The sequence below is a fragment of the Coregonus lavaretus genome, assembly GCF_964263955.1.
Source record: "Coregonus lavaretus genome assembly, chromosome: 31".
NCBI classification, from domain to species: Eukaryota; Metazoa; Chordata; class Actinopteri; order Salmoniformes; family Salmonidae; genus Coregonus; species Coregonus lavaretus.
Genome location: NC_140018.1, coordinates 21,109,304 through 21,124,963, shown reverse-complemented (window position 1 = coordinate 21,124,963; position 15,660 = coordinate 21,109,304). Strand labels below are relative to the sequence as shown.

Below are 15,660 nucleotides of genomic sequence, written 5' to 3'. Positions count from 1 at the left end.
AAGACAATGTTTGGCAAAGCTTAAGAGCAAACTACAGCAATTTCTTTCATTTATATTTACCACGTTCGCTGCAAATCTGTTCCCACTATTGGGTTGCATTGCACTAATATTGGCCTACCTCTCACACGAACAATGTAAAAACAGCTAAATATTTCAGTAGTACATATGAAGTGTTACAATGCAGCACCTATTTTGGTTGTCATGGGTTGGCTTTTTTTATTTTGAGGCCAGCTGTAAGAGGCATCTCACATGAACAATATGAATTCAGCCCAATAACACATACAGTATCGAGTGGTACAGTCACAGTGCAGTACTTTGGTTGTCGTGGGTTACCTTGTTATTTTGGAGAAGGCAGGCAGATAGACACACTAAGATGTAGGTCTGGATGTTGTTGTTTTTGTATTTTGGAGCAGGCAGATACAGTACAGATGGAGTCAGGTCTTACTTGATGTATGTGTTGGCGTTGCCCTCAGGGAATATGTAGGGGTGTTTCTTGCGGAAAACGTGGCCGACCCTGCTGCAGGGGATAATCTCCAGGCTCCCTCCACACATCCACACCCGGAACGAGATCTCTACACACACACACACACACACACACACACACACACACACACACACACACACACAGACCACACACAACACACAGCTACCATTAGTTACCATTGTCCCATGGAATAGCTCAGGGGACAGCCATGACCCACAAAGAGCAGCACTGTATTGCATGTGCAGTGCTTGTAGACAGTATGAGTTCTGTGTGAGAGGAGGTTCAGTAGGACAACAGAGAGTCCTAAGGCAGGGACAGGCAGGGACAGGAGAGCTGAAATTCGAACACACACAGTATTACAAAGTGTTATTGGAAATCTACAAGTGAAACCAGGTTAGAATATATACTCCTGGTAAGAAGTTATTTTGTTTCTCGTTCCATTACAATCCATAAACATTACCCATCATCATCTGTATATGGGGCAACTCTGACGCCTTGAATATTTGATAACATGCTTGTTGCCTCATATCTCAGGTTTAAACTCTCATGTTTAAATCTGCCGTGTCCTCTGCTCATTTAGAAGTGCACCACCAGCCACATGAATGTAAATAAACATGTCCCTCCATGGCCTGGTCTTATTTAGCCCAGGCTAATACAGTATAGACATCCAACAGAGTTGAAGTTTTGTAGCCTCAAACACAGCCTATAAAATGATGCTTCCTTTTTCGGAGTAACATTCTCAAAACATTTCCAATGAGCCTCTGAACTTTTTCAACATTTCAAAGTGTCAAAGGGAGAGGTGTGAGGGAGATGGAGAAGGAGAGAGACATTGTGTGTATGTTTGTGTGTGTGTGTGTGTGTGAGAGAGAGAGAGAGAGAGAGAGAGAGAGAGAGAGAGAGAGAGAGAGAGAGAGAGAGAGAGAGAGAGAGAGAGAGAGAGAGAGAGAGAGAGAGAGAGAGAGAGAGAGAGAGAGAGAGAGAGAATGAGAGAGATAGAGAGAGAATGAGAGAGAGAGAGAATGAAAGAGAGAGAGAGAGAATGAGAGAGAGCGAGAGAGAATGAGAGAGAGAGAGAGAATGAGAGAGAGTGAGAAAGAATGAGAGAGAGAATAATAAAGAGAATGAGAGCGAGAGAGAGAGATAAGTAAAATAGGCTAAAAATTAATAAGGAAATGAGCTCAACAGAGAAAAATGTCCTCATGTGAGCTACCTATATCCCCCCATTAGTATCCCCATACTTTACAGATGACAGCTTCTCCATCCTAGAGGGGGAGATCAACCATTTCCAGGCCCAGGGACATGTACTAGTCTGTGGCGACCTAAATGCCAGAACTGGACAAGAACCTGACACCCTCAGCACACATGGGGACAAATACCTACCTGGAGGTGACATCATTCCCTCCCCCATTTGCCCCCCTAGACACAACTACAACAACATAACCAACAAAATCGGGTCACAACTCCTGCATCTCTGTCGGACGCTGGGTATGTACATAGTCAATGGTAGGCTTCGAGGGGACTCCTAAGGTAGGTACACATTTAGCTCATGTCTTGGCAGTAGTACTGTAGACTACTTTATCACTGACCTCAACCCAAATTCTCTTAGAGTGTTCACAGTCAGCCCACTGACACCCCTATCAGATCACAGCAAAATCACAATCTACTTGAACAGAGCAATACTCAATCATGAGGCATCAAAGCCAAAGGAACTGAATAGTATTAAGAAATGCTATAGATGGAAGGAAAGTAGTTTTGAAATCTACCAAAAAACAATTAGGCAACAACAAATTCAATCCCTTCTAGACAATTTCCTGGACAAAACATTTCACTGTAATAGTGAAGGTGTAAACTTGGCAGTAGAGAATCTAAACAGTATATTTGACCTCTCAGCTTCCCTATCAAATCTACAAATTTCAAACAGAAAACCGAAGAAAATTAACAACAATGACAAATGGTTTAATGAAGAATTCAAAAACCTAAGATAGAAATTGAGAAACCTATCCAACCAAAAACATAGAGACCCAGAAAACCTGAGCCTACGCCTTCACTATGGTGAATCACTCAAACAGTACAGAAATACACTACGGAAAAAGAAGGAACAGCACGTCAGAAATCAGCTCAATGTAATGGAAGATTCCATAGACTCTAACCACTTTTGGGAAAATTGGAAAACACTAAACAAACAACAACACGAAGAGTTATCTATCCAAAACGGAGATGTATGGGTAAACCACTTCTCCAATCTTTTTGGCCATATAACAAAGAACAAACAGCAAAAACATATACATGATCAAATACAAATCTTAGAATCAACTACTAAAGACTACCAGAACCCACTAATATTCCCCAATATTTGGAACCAAGGACTGATCACCCCAATCCACAAAAGTGGAGACAAATTCGACCACAATAACTACGGTGGAATATACGTCAACAACAACCTTGGGAAAATCCTCTGCATTATTATTAACAGCAGACTCGTACATTTCCTCAGTGAAAACAATGTACTGAGCAAATGTCAAATTGGCTTTTTACCAAATTACAGTACGACAGACCACGTATTCACCCTGCACACCCAGCAAAGTCTTCTCATGCTTTGTTGATTTCAAAAAAGCTTTTGACTCAATTTGGCATGAGGGCCTGCTATACAAATTGATGGACCCCACAGAGCCCCAGGACAGCAACCCAATTAGACCCAACCAAATCATGAGAAAACAAAAAGATAATTACTTGACAAATTGGAAAGAGTTTACAAAAAAACAGAGTAAACTAGAATGCTATTTGGCCCTAAACAGAGAGTACACAGTGGCAGAATACCTGACCACTGTGACTAACCCAAAACTAAGGAAATCGTTGTCTATGTACAGACTCAGTGAGCATAGCCCTTGCTATTGAGAAAGGCCGCCGTAAGGTAGACCTGGCTCTCAAGAGAAGACAGGCTATGTGCACACTGCTCACAAAAAATGAAAAATCTGTCGATGCTGCCCTTAAGCAAGGCACTTAACCCTAATTGCTCCTGTAAGTCGCTCTGGATAAGAGTGTCTGCTAAATGACTAAAAATGTAAATGTAAATACCACCTATGTATTTTTTTTGTCATGTTTATTTATTTTCCTTTTTGTACTTTAACTATTTGCACATCATAACACTTATTTTGGAACTTTTGTGAGTGTAATGTTTACTGTTAATTTTTAATTGTTTATTTCACTTTTGTTTATTATCTATTTCACATGCTTTGGCAATGTAAACATGTGTTTCCCATGCCAATAAAGCCCTTTAATTGAAATTGAAATTGAATTGAGAGAGAGAAATAAGAGACTGGGGGAGAGAGAGAGAGAGAGAGAGAGAGAGAGAGAGAGAGAGAGAGAAGAGGAGAGAGAGAGAGAGAGGAGACGAGAGAGAGAGAGAGAGAGGAGAGAGAGAGAGAGAGAGAGAGAGAGAGAGAGAGAAATAGAAGAGACTGGGGAAGATGAAGAGGAAAGTGAGAGAAAGAGGAAGAAGGAGAGTATTCTATTCCAGTCTTACTGTACTCGTCTCTACTCCTTTCTTTATTGATCTGAACAGCAGCAGTACAGTCAGGAGAAAACTGTCTGTCTATCTATGTGAACCCCCAGCATCCTTCTGCCAGAGATACATGGGAGAGTCGATAGTCAGGCCTCCTGGCCTTTCTAGAAACTGTAATAAACTATGAATCATTCCCACCACTACCTCGGTTAGCCCTGGCTGCTGTGCACAACTCGCCTGCAGATGTACCTGACAGGAGCAAGCATGAAGCAGGGAAGAGAAGTGCTCACGCTACCTATTGCTCCAAGGGCGTCTGGCTAGGACTGGAATAGCTGCAATGTTACACTCTCTCTAGCTTGTTTCACAGTGGTGTGCTGTTATGCTGGACAATGATTGGTCATATAAAATTCTGCTTAATATTTGTGTCTTCTTGACTCTTGCTGTTTCAACTATACAATAAGTGTTAGAAGCCCATCATATGGAAAGGGTTCGATTGATTTAAAAAAGTATCACTTTTTGGGGTTTGGGACTGTGGTAATGACTTCCAACACAATTAATCAACTGTCCCGCTTTAGTAAGAAAAGGTCTCGAGGCGAAGGCAACCTTGAGCAGACAGAAATAATTTTGTCAGCTATAGAGGCAGGCTCCTAGTGCTGACAGACTGGCACACACATAGCCAATTCCCCTCAACCCAGCTCCGGCCCCAGTCAGATGACTCACTCACCAAAGTTCTCCCCCGCCCCCCAGATGTCCATGGCTGTGTCATACTTCCCCAGGTGGTTGAACCACGACTTGTCAATCACAAACAGCCCTCCGGCGATGATGGGCGTCCTGCAGGAGAGAATATTCAGGGAATATTATATTGTGGAACATTGACTGGATGGGTAGACTTGAGATAGTTTGTTGTATGTTTTTGTAGACATTAAGAACACTTTATGATAGATCCAGGTGGCTGGTAGAAGAGTCCAAACTTCTATCTAAACTCTCTCCATCTCCACACGGCTGAGTGTTGCTGATGTGAATAATGATGCTGGCCCGGCCCGGCCCAGTGAGTGTGTGTGAACCGCTGAGTAAAATGTAAATTGATTGAGTGATACAGGAGCCAGCCGGGGCAGACGGGCGGGTGGGCAGGGCTGAACCGGCTGACAAGCAGAGGCGAGTCAGACGTGTAAGAGGAAACCTTCTCATTTTCAGGCAGAAGCTGAAGCTGCACCCAGGCCCTCCATGGAGTGCTAACCGGGACCTATCTAATACAATTCACTCAGCACAGGATGAAACAAAGGCAGAAAGAGAGAGAGAGAGAGAGAGAGAGAGAGAGAGAGAGAGAGAGAGAGAGAGAGAGAGAGAGAGAGAGAGAGAGAGAGAGAGAGAGAGAGAGAGAGAGAGAGAGAGCCCTCCTCATGTTGCTGACTTTAAGGCAAGCCATTTTCAATTCACCTGCTTTTCTTTTGAACGATGAGGAGCATTGTCTCCTGTCTAGAATAGACACGCCATGATGCTCTCTGGCGTCAACAACATTCTCCACATTCATTTTCTCTTTTCTCACAGCTGTTTCTCATTTCCTGTCTCTGTCTGCAGAACTTGAGTCATTTAGTTTGACCAATGATGACAGAGGGGAATTGATTCTGGAGGCAATACCACTTTCTCTGGTCATCTATAACGTCTCCGTAGTGCACTTAAGGCTATGACTTAAAAAGGTAGCACCTAATAGATACACTACATATACAAAAGTATGTGGACACCCCTTCAAATTAGTGGATTCGGCTATTTCAGCCACTGTTGCTGACAGGTGTATAAAATCGAGCACACAGCCATGAAATCTCCACAAACATTGGCAGTAGAATGACCTTACTGAAGAGCTTAGTGGCTTTCAACGTGGCACTGTCGTAAAGTGCCACCTTTCCAACAAGTCAGTCCGTCAAATTTCTGCCCTGCTAGAGCTGCACCGGTCAACTGTAAATGCTGTTATTGTGAAGTGGAAACGTCTAGGAGCAACAACGGCTCAGCCGCGAAGTGGTAGGCCACACAAGCTCACAGAAAGGGATCGCAGAGTGCTGAAGCGCGTAGCTACCGAATTCCAAATTGCCTCTGGAAGCAACGTCAGCACAAGAACTGTTCGTCGGGAGCGTCATGAAATGGGTTTCCGTGGCCGAGCAGCCGCAAACAAGTCTAAGATCACCATGTGAAATGCCAAGTGTCAGCTGGAGTTGTGTAAAGCTCGCCGCCATTGGACTCTGGAGCAGTGGAAACGCGTTCTCTGGAGTGATGAATCATGCTTCACCATCTGGCAGTCCGATGGACGAATCTGGGTTTGGCGGATGCCAGGAGAACGCTACCTGCCCGAATGCATAGTGCCAAATGTAAAGTTTGGTGGAGGAGGAATAATGGTCTGGGGCTGTTTTTCATGGTTCGGGCTAGGCCCCTTAGTTCCAGTGAAGATAAATCTTAACACTACAGCATACAATGACATTCTAGACGATTCTGTGCTTCCAACTTTGTGGCAACAGTTTGGGGAAGGCCCTTTCCTGTTTCAGCATGACAATTCCCCTGTGCACAAAGTGAGGTCCATACAGAAATGGTTTGTCGAGATCGGTGTGGAAGAACTTGACTGGCCTGCACAGAGCCCTGACCTCAACCCCATCGAACACATTTGGGATGAATTGGAATGCCGACTGCGAGCCAGGCCTAATCGCCCAACATCAGTGCACAACCTCACTAATGCTCTTGTGGCTGAATGGAAGAAAGGCCCCGCTGTTATAGCAGCAAAGGGGGGACCAACTCCATATTAATGCCCATGATTTTGGACGAGCAGGTGTCCACATACTTTTGATCATGTAGTGTACACTGACATCTGACAAAATACAACCCTCGCCAGCGATAACCTTGGCTGCATCCTGAACAGCTTTAGGCTGCATGTTTTCCTCCTGCATTTCAAACCTTGCATCAGGACATACTATTTCTGATAGTAATGATTCATGATTTATTGATTCAGCTTACTATACATGTATATCAGCATAAAGTCAGAAACAGCTTTATGAGGAAGCCTTGGGAAAGCCAAATGATTAAGTTCAGCCCAGACACACAATAAAACAGACAACGTGATGCTTCTTTATTTTGCAGCGAGACATCCTTTGTTGTATATTTCGCCTGCTGCAACATAAATATCTGCCAGACTGAATGAGTGTCGTCATAACAACAGAACAGAGCATTACAGGAGGAAATCATCATCGTTGGACAATGCTGTAAAACCCTGAGGCACACGCATCACCAAATCCTACTTAGTTATTGCGGTCTGCCATTAACTACTGACTGTCCATAAATAGACCCCCACTGGAGAGAAGAAATTACAGAAAAGAACATGCCTATGACAAACAGATGACGATGGGACTGAATGACTGACTGAATGACTGAATGACTGACTGACTGACTGACTGACTGACTGAATGACTGAATGACTGAATGACTGACTGAATGACTGACTGAATGACTGAATGACTGACTGACTGACTGAATGACTGACTGAATGACTGAATGACTGAATGGCTGAATGACTGACTGAGGGATGTAGGGTAGTGGACCATAGACACTCATCAGGAGAAGATGGGCGAAGGAGAGGACAGGTGAGGAGAGGGGAAGGGATGAAGGATGGAAGCACACACAGAGAGATGAGGAAAGAAGTATGAAGAGGAAACTAGAGTGGGGGGGGGAAAGAATAGAAGAGAGGACGGGAGAAAGGAGAAGAAGAGAGGTGCGAAAGGAAGAAAGGAAGAACAGAGGGAGAGATTAGTAGTTACTTCTTCAAGAAGTGTGAAGAGGAAACGAGGGGAGGAAAAAGAACAGAACAGAAAGAAGAGAGGAGATGAGAAGGGGAGATGAGAGGGGCCCTCCAGATTGCCAAGTGGAGAGGTTCATTGTCTTACTCATTTCTCAAGTGGAGGGAAGATTTTAGCCCACAGCCAAGCATCTCTGTGACACTGTCCCCAGCCCTGACGTACTGCCTGGCGTGTCAGACTGTCAGACTGGCAGGAGCCAAGGCTCTCAATCACCGCACAGCACGGTGAATATTCATGATGGAAACAAACATTTGCATTTATGCAGAGTGACAACAGTATCGTCTTTTCTTAGAAAATATGTTCCTTCCTGTACCTGGATAATAATTATGATGGGAAATTAACAGAGAGTGACAGAGAGTGAAAGAAAGAGAGATGTGTGAGAGAGATCAATCAATCATTCTAGCCAAGCATTAAAATGATCTGCCCCGGATTCAGAGCCACCTGGGGCCAGGAGGATTAAAGAGGATCAAATCTCTTTGGATGAAATAATGCAAAGGTGCTTTAATCGGCTGTGGTCCGGTGTCCTCTCTGAACTCCTTTGGGCTGCTTTCTCATTAATCGTGCTGCTGCTATCTCTGCAGAGATCAATGGTTTAACTGCCTCTACCAGGTGCTGCTTTCTAGCCCGTCTCTGCCTCTCTCTCCCCTGATGGACTGTTTAGATCACAGTGCAGTGAAAGACCTCAGGGAGATAATTCATTCCACTGCTGCTCCATCAGATGAAAAAGTAAAAGCATGGCTGCATGCTGCCGGTCACTGGATGGACGGATGGCCAGGCAGGCATGCAGGGCACCCCCTCCTCTCCTACTTCCCTCCTCTATCGCTCCATCCCTCCCCTTTCATCTGCAGCCAGACCAGACCGTCCCCTAATATCCGTCTTTATGCTTCCTTTCACTTACTTAATGGGTTCGGTGGGGTCAGCTCTCCTGGCTTTCTGCTCAGCAGACAACTGCTCCCACTTGAAATGTAGACTCCAGTCGAAGCCTGCGGCAGAGAGCGAGAGAGAGATAATCACAACACGAACTGGGAATGAGGGAGGGTGAAGGAGAGAGGGAGGGAGAGAGAGAGAAAGAGAGAGAGAGAGGGTAAGTCAGGGGAGGGTCAGGAGGAGAGCATTGCATGTCAGAATGAAGATTCAGAAGAAGGAGAAATATGGAAAGAGGGAGAGGAAGAAAACTGTTTTTAGAAAAGAAAGGAAGGCGAGTCAGAGGAGATCAGTGCAGGTCAGAGAGAAGGGGACCAAACGACTACTAACACAAGGATAATGGGAAGAGAGGGTTGAGGAGGAGGGTGAACTGTAAAGGCGGGGTCGATTATAGAATGCTGCAGCAGCCTCACATCCACAGAATCCCCCTTCCTTCCTTCCTTCCTTCCTTCATCACACGCTTTATTAATCTCTGGCAGAACACTGTCAATAATTACAGCCACCATTCCTGCTAACGTCTCCTATTTCATTACTCTAATGATTAATTATGGCTGATTATGGCCCATTGGCTAATGGCTGATCTGGCCTGACCCTTTGGAATGACCTTTACACAAGAGCTTTTTAATAGCCCAGCCCATCCCGTCCTATCCTGAGACAGACGCAGTGCCCTTGATGTCTTCAAATATATGCATGAGAAGACCAATGCATATTTCTCTCAATTAATAAAGTATGTACCTGTGTGTAGATGTGTCTGCATGTGTGTGTGAGCATAGACGTGTGTATGTGTGTGTGTCTGCGAGTGCATGCGTGCCTATGTGTGTTTCTGTGCGCGTCTCAGTATGTGTGTGTGTGTGTGTGTGTATGTGTGTGCAGGGGAGAGAGAGAGGATTTGGCAGGCAGACCCAGGAGTGCTAGCGCAGCAGTCTGCAGGCAGGCAGGGCCGGGTCTCAGTGGATCGATGTGGCTCTATTGACACCACATCTTTTTCATGTTATGACAGATGGCTTCTTCAATAATTAAAATGTCCAATCTGAGGCCTAGGAGTATCATCCCCATTAATTGTCGTATCCAGTTCTCTGGGAACACTGATTGGAGCTGTTCATCTGGCCGTGTGTATGTGTGTGTGTTGTGTGTGTGTGTGTCTGTGTGTGTGTGTGTGTGTGTGTGTGTGTGTGTGTGTGTGTGTGTGTGTGTGTGTGTGTGTGTGTGTGTGTGTGTGTGTGTGTGTGTGCGTGTGTGCATGCGTGTTTGTGTGTGTGTGCGTAGCCTCTTCTAGCCAGGTAATGGAGACCTGGTAGCCTGGGGGCGGTAATGGAGAAGGAGAGGGATGGGGTCAGGAGTGAGGGATGAACAGATGGATAAGTCAGTGGAGAGAGGGAGGCACTAGAGAGGGTTGGAAAGAGGGCTGGAGAGATAAAGAAATGGATAGAGAGAGGGAGGGACATAGATGTGGAGAGAGCAATGAAGATAGGGAGGTCAAGCCCTTATAGCTCCATACCTCCACGGAGGTCAGAGGAGGCTGCTACGTAGGCGAATGTATCCATGTTAATGATGTCGATCACTGGGCTCACCACACAGGTGGGGTCCTGGGGAGACAAGAGAGAGACTGGAGTCAGAGACCATGTTCAAAACATACAGTAACAATGGGATTTGATTGAATATTCATTATTAACAGTTCAGCAGCTGAAGTTAATGAGAAAGGTGTGGGTGTAATGAGGGGCATTGATGTGTTGCAGGGTACTGATTAAACATGCATTATGTTCATACAGTAGATCACACAGAAGTTTGGATGATGTTTCAGTCAATGCTCTGGAGCTCATTTACTAGTAGTTTGAGGTTAAGGAAATAACATGATAGAATGTCTACCTTTAGGAAATGTGATACATTGTGTTGGATTTCCTTATGAACTGCCGTTAGAATTTCTTAAACGATGTGATAGTGTCTCAGGCTCATTGTCTTTCCCTCTAGGCTGCCCAGCTAATGTAAGGTATTGTACATCGATCAGTGTCTTTGATCAGATCAGACAGAGGGAAGAGGAGGTTAACAGGCGGTGTGTGAAAGTCTTCACACACACGTGCGCACCCATGCATACACACACTCTCACACACCAATCAGCATTCACACACACAAACTAGTCAGCGCTGACAGGCAGACACAAGCCCAGTCACAGTCAAAGCCCACGACAGAATCATCTTCAGCTGCTGATACACACACACAGACACAAACAGACACACACACACACACACACACACACACACACACACATAGACACACAGTGACAGGCAGCATCCTGGGCGGTCTGACCATAACATCTGACATTTGATTCGCCTCCTCAGCTTCAGTATCCCGTTCAGCTCATGTCTCACACACGCTCATCTGCTCTTCTTCAAAAATATTTGTCTATAATCTCTCTATTCCCCCCCTCTTTCCCTCTTGTATTCTCTCTCTCACTCACTCTCTCGATCTCTGCCATGGTGTTTAGTCAAGGTGATTTGCCTTTTTGCCTGTGACACGAGAATACATACAGTGCCTTGCAAAAGTATTCATCCCCCTTGCCGTTTTTCCTATTTTGTTGCATTACAACCTGTAATTGAACTGGATTTTTATTTGGATTTCATGTAATGGACATACACAAAATAGTCCAAATTGGTGAAGTGAAATGAAAAAAATAACTTGTTTCAAAAAATTCAAAAAAATAAATAACGGAAAAGTGGTGCGTATTCACCCCCTTTGCTATGAAGCCCCTAAATAACATCTGGTGCAACCAATTACCTTCAGAAGTCACATAATTAATGTATGCACTAACTGTAAGTCGCTCTGGATAAGAGCGTCTGCTAAATGACTAGTATGTACAAATGTAAAATAAAGTCCACCTGTGTGCAATCTAAGTGTCACATGATCTCATTGACCTGCTCTGAAAGGCCCCAGAGTCTGCGACACCACTAAGCAAGGGGCACCACCAAGCAAGCGGCACCATGAAGACCAAGGAGCTCTCCAAACAGGTCAGGGACAAAGTTGTGGAGAAGTACAGATCAGGGTTGGGTTATAAAAAAATGTCCGAAACTTTGAACATCCCACGGAGCACCATTAAATCCATTATTAGAAAATGGAAAGAATATGGCACCACAACAAACCTGCCAAGAGAGGGCCGCCCACCAATACTCACGGACCAGGCAAGGAGGGCATTAATCAGAGAGGCAACAAAGAGACCAAAGATAACCATGAAGGAGCTGCAAAGCTCCAGAGCAGAGATTGCAGTATCTGTCCATAGGACCACTTTAAGCCGTACACTCCACAGAGCTGGGCTTTACGGAAGAGTGGCCAGAAAAAAGCCATTGCTTAAAGGAAAAAATAAGCAAACACGTTTGGTGTTCACCAAAAGGCATGTGGGAGACTCCCCAAACATTTGGAAGATGAGACTAAAATTGAGCTTTTTGGCAATTAAGGAAAACGCTGTGTCTGGTGCAAACCCAACACCTCTCATCACCCCGAGAACACCATCCCCTGTGGGGATGTTTTTCATTGGCAGGGACTGGGAAACTGGTCAGAATTGAAGGAATGATGGATGGCGCTAAATACAGGGAAATTCTTGATGTTTGAGACTGGGACGGAGGTTCACCTTCGAGCAGGACAATGGCCCTAAGCATACTGCTAAAGCAACACTCAAGTGGTTTAAGGGGAAACATTTAAATGTCTTGGAATGGCCTAGTCCACATATGTCAGAGTCAAGGCCCGCGGGCCACATCCGGCCCGCGAGAAGGTTTTTTACGGCCCCTGGGATGATCTTGATTTATTATTAGAACCGGCCCGCAGACCGCAGCAAGCCGGCAGCCCGCAGATCTTTTACACGCACCAATACTACATTTCCCACAATGCAACGGTGACGCACCGAGCAGTAGGCTGCTTCATTTCAATATTTATTGGCACAGCAGTCGTCAGCATCACAGTAAAATTAACTTTCAGATACCCATCAAAAATGGCAAAACGGAAGGTGGACACTGAGAACCGGGGGTTTCAAACAAGGTGGGAGTCGGAGTATATGTTCACGGAGGTAGCTGGAAAACCTGTGTGTCTTCTGTGTGGAGAAAGTGTGGCGGTACTGAAAGAGTATAATCTGAGACGACATTATGAAACGAAACACGCGGACAAAAACAAGAATATGGACATGGAACAAAGGCTACAAAAGGCAGAGGAATTAAAACGAGGCCTCAAATCTCGACAGGCTCTGTTCAAAAAAGCCAAATCACAAGGCCAGGCTGCTGTCAAGGCCAGTTTTACTTTGGCAGAAGAGATCGCTAAATCAGCCCGGCCATTTACGGAGGGGGATTTCATCAAAAACTGCATGATTAAAGTTTGTGACGAAGTTTGCCCAGAAAAAAGGCAACTCTTTTTAAATGTGAGTCTGAGCAGAAACACCATTGCCGAGAGAGTAGACCAGTTGTCCATCAATCTAAAAGAGCAGCTTGTGAAAAAGGGAAAAGATTTCATTGCATATTCCTTGGCTGTGGATGAGAGCACCGACATTTCTGACATTGCCCAGTTGTCAATTTTCATCCGCGGAGTGGACTCCAGCCTAAGCGTGACAGAGGAGTTTTTGGCTTTACGTCCTATGCATGGCACAACTACGGGGCATGATTTGTATGAAGAGGTGTCAAGATGTGTAAATGAGATGGAGCTGCCTTGGGAAAAACTCGTGGGTTTGACAACCGACGGAGCACCTGCGATGTGTGGACACAGGAGCGGACTGGTGGCGAAGATACGGGAAAAGATGCAAGAGGAAAACGCGACAGGTGAGCTGACAGCTTATCATTGTATCATACACCAGGAAGCGTTGTGCGGTAAAGCCTTGAAAATGGAGCATGTAATGAGCATCATCACGCGCACAGTTAACTTTATCAGAGCCAAAGGTTTGAATCACCGCATGTTACTTCTCCTTAAACAAAGTGTTGTTTTTGATTAATAGATTTTTGCACTTTATTTTATTGTATTTCAATCCAATTATATTTTAAAAATATTTCAGTTGAGTGGATGATAGAAAATTGCTATTATTGTTTTTTTCTTTGAAGTAAATTTAGCCCACTTTTGCTAAAATAGAAAATATAGGCTACTGATGGTGCCTTGAATACCGGTTTCTTTCATTTAATGTTCATGTTATGGGGATTTTTATATAAAGGAAATTTGTCTTTTGTGTCTGTTGAAAATTAAAGATTACTGACAGAGCCATAAGAAAATATTGCTTTATTTATCTGATCATATTGGAATATATTTGTTAGGTTTTCAGTAGGTTCAATTAGGTTCACTAGACTATATGCGTCATTTAAAAATTTTTCAATGAACATTCGAACAGTCCGGCCCTCGGCTTGTAGCTAAATTTTTTATTTGGCCCTCCGTCCATTTGACTTTGACACCCCTGGCCTAGTCAAACCCCAGACCTCAATGCAATTGAGAATCTGTGGTATGACTTAAAGATTGCTGTACACCAACAGAACCCATCCAACTTGAAGGAGCTGGAGCAGTTTTGCCTTGAAGAATGGGCAAAGATCCCAGTGGCTAGATGTGCCAAGCTTATAGAGACATACCCCAAGAGACTTGCAGCTGTAATTGGTGGAAAAGGTGGCTCTACAAAGTATTGACTTTTGGGGGGCTGAATAGTTATGCACGCTCAAGTTTTCAGTTTTTTTGTCTTATTTCTTGTTTGTTTCACAATAAAAAATATTTTGCATCTTCAAAGTGGTAGGCATGTTGTGTAAATCAAATGATACAAACCCCCCAAAAATCAATTTTAATTGCAGGTTGTAAGGCAACAAACTAGGAAAAATGCCAAGGGGGGTGAATACTTTCACAAGCCACTGTAGTTTTCAAATCCCTTTCAACCAATTGCAAATATCCTTCTCTTCTCAGACATTATGCGGCTCTGAGAGGAATGGTCCTTCACAGCGGTGTGGTGTGTCATGAATATTATACATCTGTCTTTGTGCCTGCATATCCACAAATCAATAAGTCATACATTTAGAAATAAATATGTATATATGAGGACAGTGATGGATGACTCCCTCAGAACAAAATCAGTCGTGCTTCTTTTTATATATTGATTGTTTGTAGACAAGAGCTTCCTGTATTAGCACATACTGTATATTGTATAACTTGATGTGTTATGCCTCGCAGTGCCAAATCCAAAATAATGTTGGCAAGTTGTTGAGAACTTAAGGCCAGACATCAGCAACTGCACCAGGGCATTAAGATTCAGACAGCACTTTGAAGTCAGACATGCAATAAGGTTAGCATATAATTGAATATAACATGTAAGCCCCCCAGCATTAGTCATAGGCCTCTTTCAATGTTTAGAAAGCAGCATGTCCACATAAGACTTTTAAGGTAAGAGAGAGTCAACCGTCAACCCTCTGTCTTAGCCTGTGGGAGATGGGGAGATGGAGGGATGAGAGCGAGAGAGAGTGAGAGAGAGTGAGAGAGAGAGAGAGAGAGAGAGAGAGAGAGAGAGAGAGAGAGAGAGAGAGAGAGAGAGAGAGAGAGAGAGAGAGAGAGAGAGAGAGAGAGAGAGAGAGAGAGAGAGAGAGAGAGAGAGAGAGAGTGTGTGTGAGAGAGAGAGAGAGAGAGAGAGAGAGAGAGAGAGAGAGAGAGAGAGAGAAAGAGAGAGAGAGAGGGGGAAGAGTGCTGTTGGTGTAAATGGATGGAGTGCTGCACTTAATCCAGATTAGGGGCAATCAGCGGAACAGCAGAAGGTAAGCTGCCATGTTCACCATAGTCCCACCACTCTACCATCAGCAGCACTAAGAGCTCTCAGCACTAAGAGCTCTGGAGTGGTGTTGGTGGTGGTCGCTGAGACTGACAGTTCACAACACACAATGCTCCACTTCAACACAAACTAGGAGGGAGTTTATCATTCATTTCTGGAGATA

The 15,660-nt window shown here is 44.4% G+C and overlaps 1 protein-coding gene across 1 annotated transcript in view; it reads right to left on the bottom strand.

Annotated features, from left to right (window-relative positions):
• LOC311106494 (polypeptide N-acetylgalactosaminyltransferase 14-like) overlaps nucleotides 1-15,660 on the bottom strand; it is a 126,464-nt gene that overhangs the window by 18,131 nt on the left and 92,673 nt on the right. The window contains exons 7-10 of the mRNA XM_084148842.1: nucleotides 10,242-10,329; nucleotides 8,718-8,802; nucleotides 4,711-4,817; nucleotides 446-572 (exon numbers count right to left, since the gene is read on the bottom strand). Of these exons, the coding sequence (XP_084004968.1) occupies nucleotides 446-572; nucleotides 4,711-4,817; nucleotides 8,718-8,802; nucleotides 10,242-10,329 (407 nt within the window). The remainder of the gene's footprint in view (nucleotides 1-445; nucleotides 573-4,710; nucleotides 4,818-8,717; nucleotides 8,803-10,241; nucleotides 10,330-15,660) is intronic.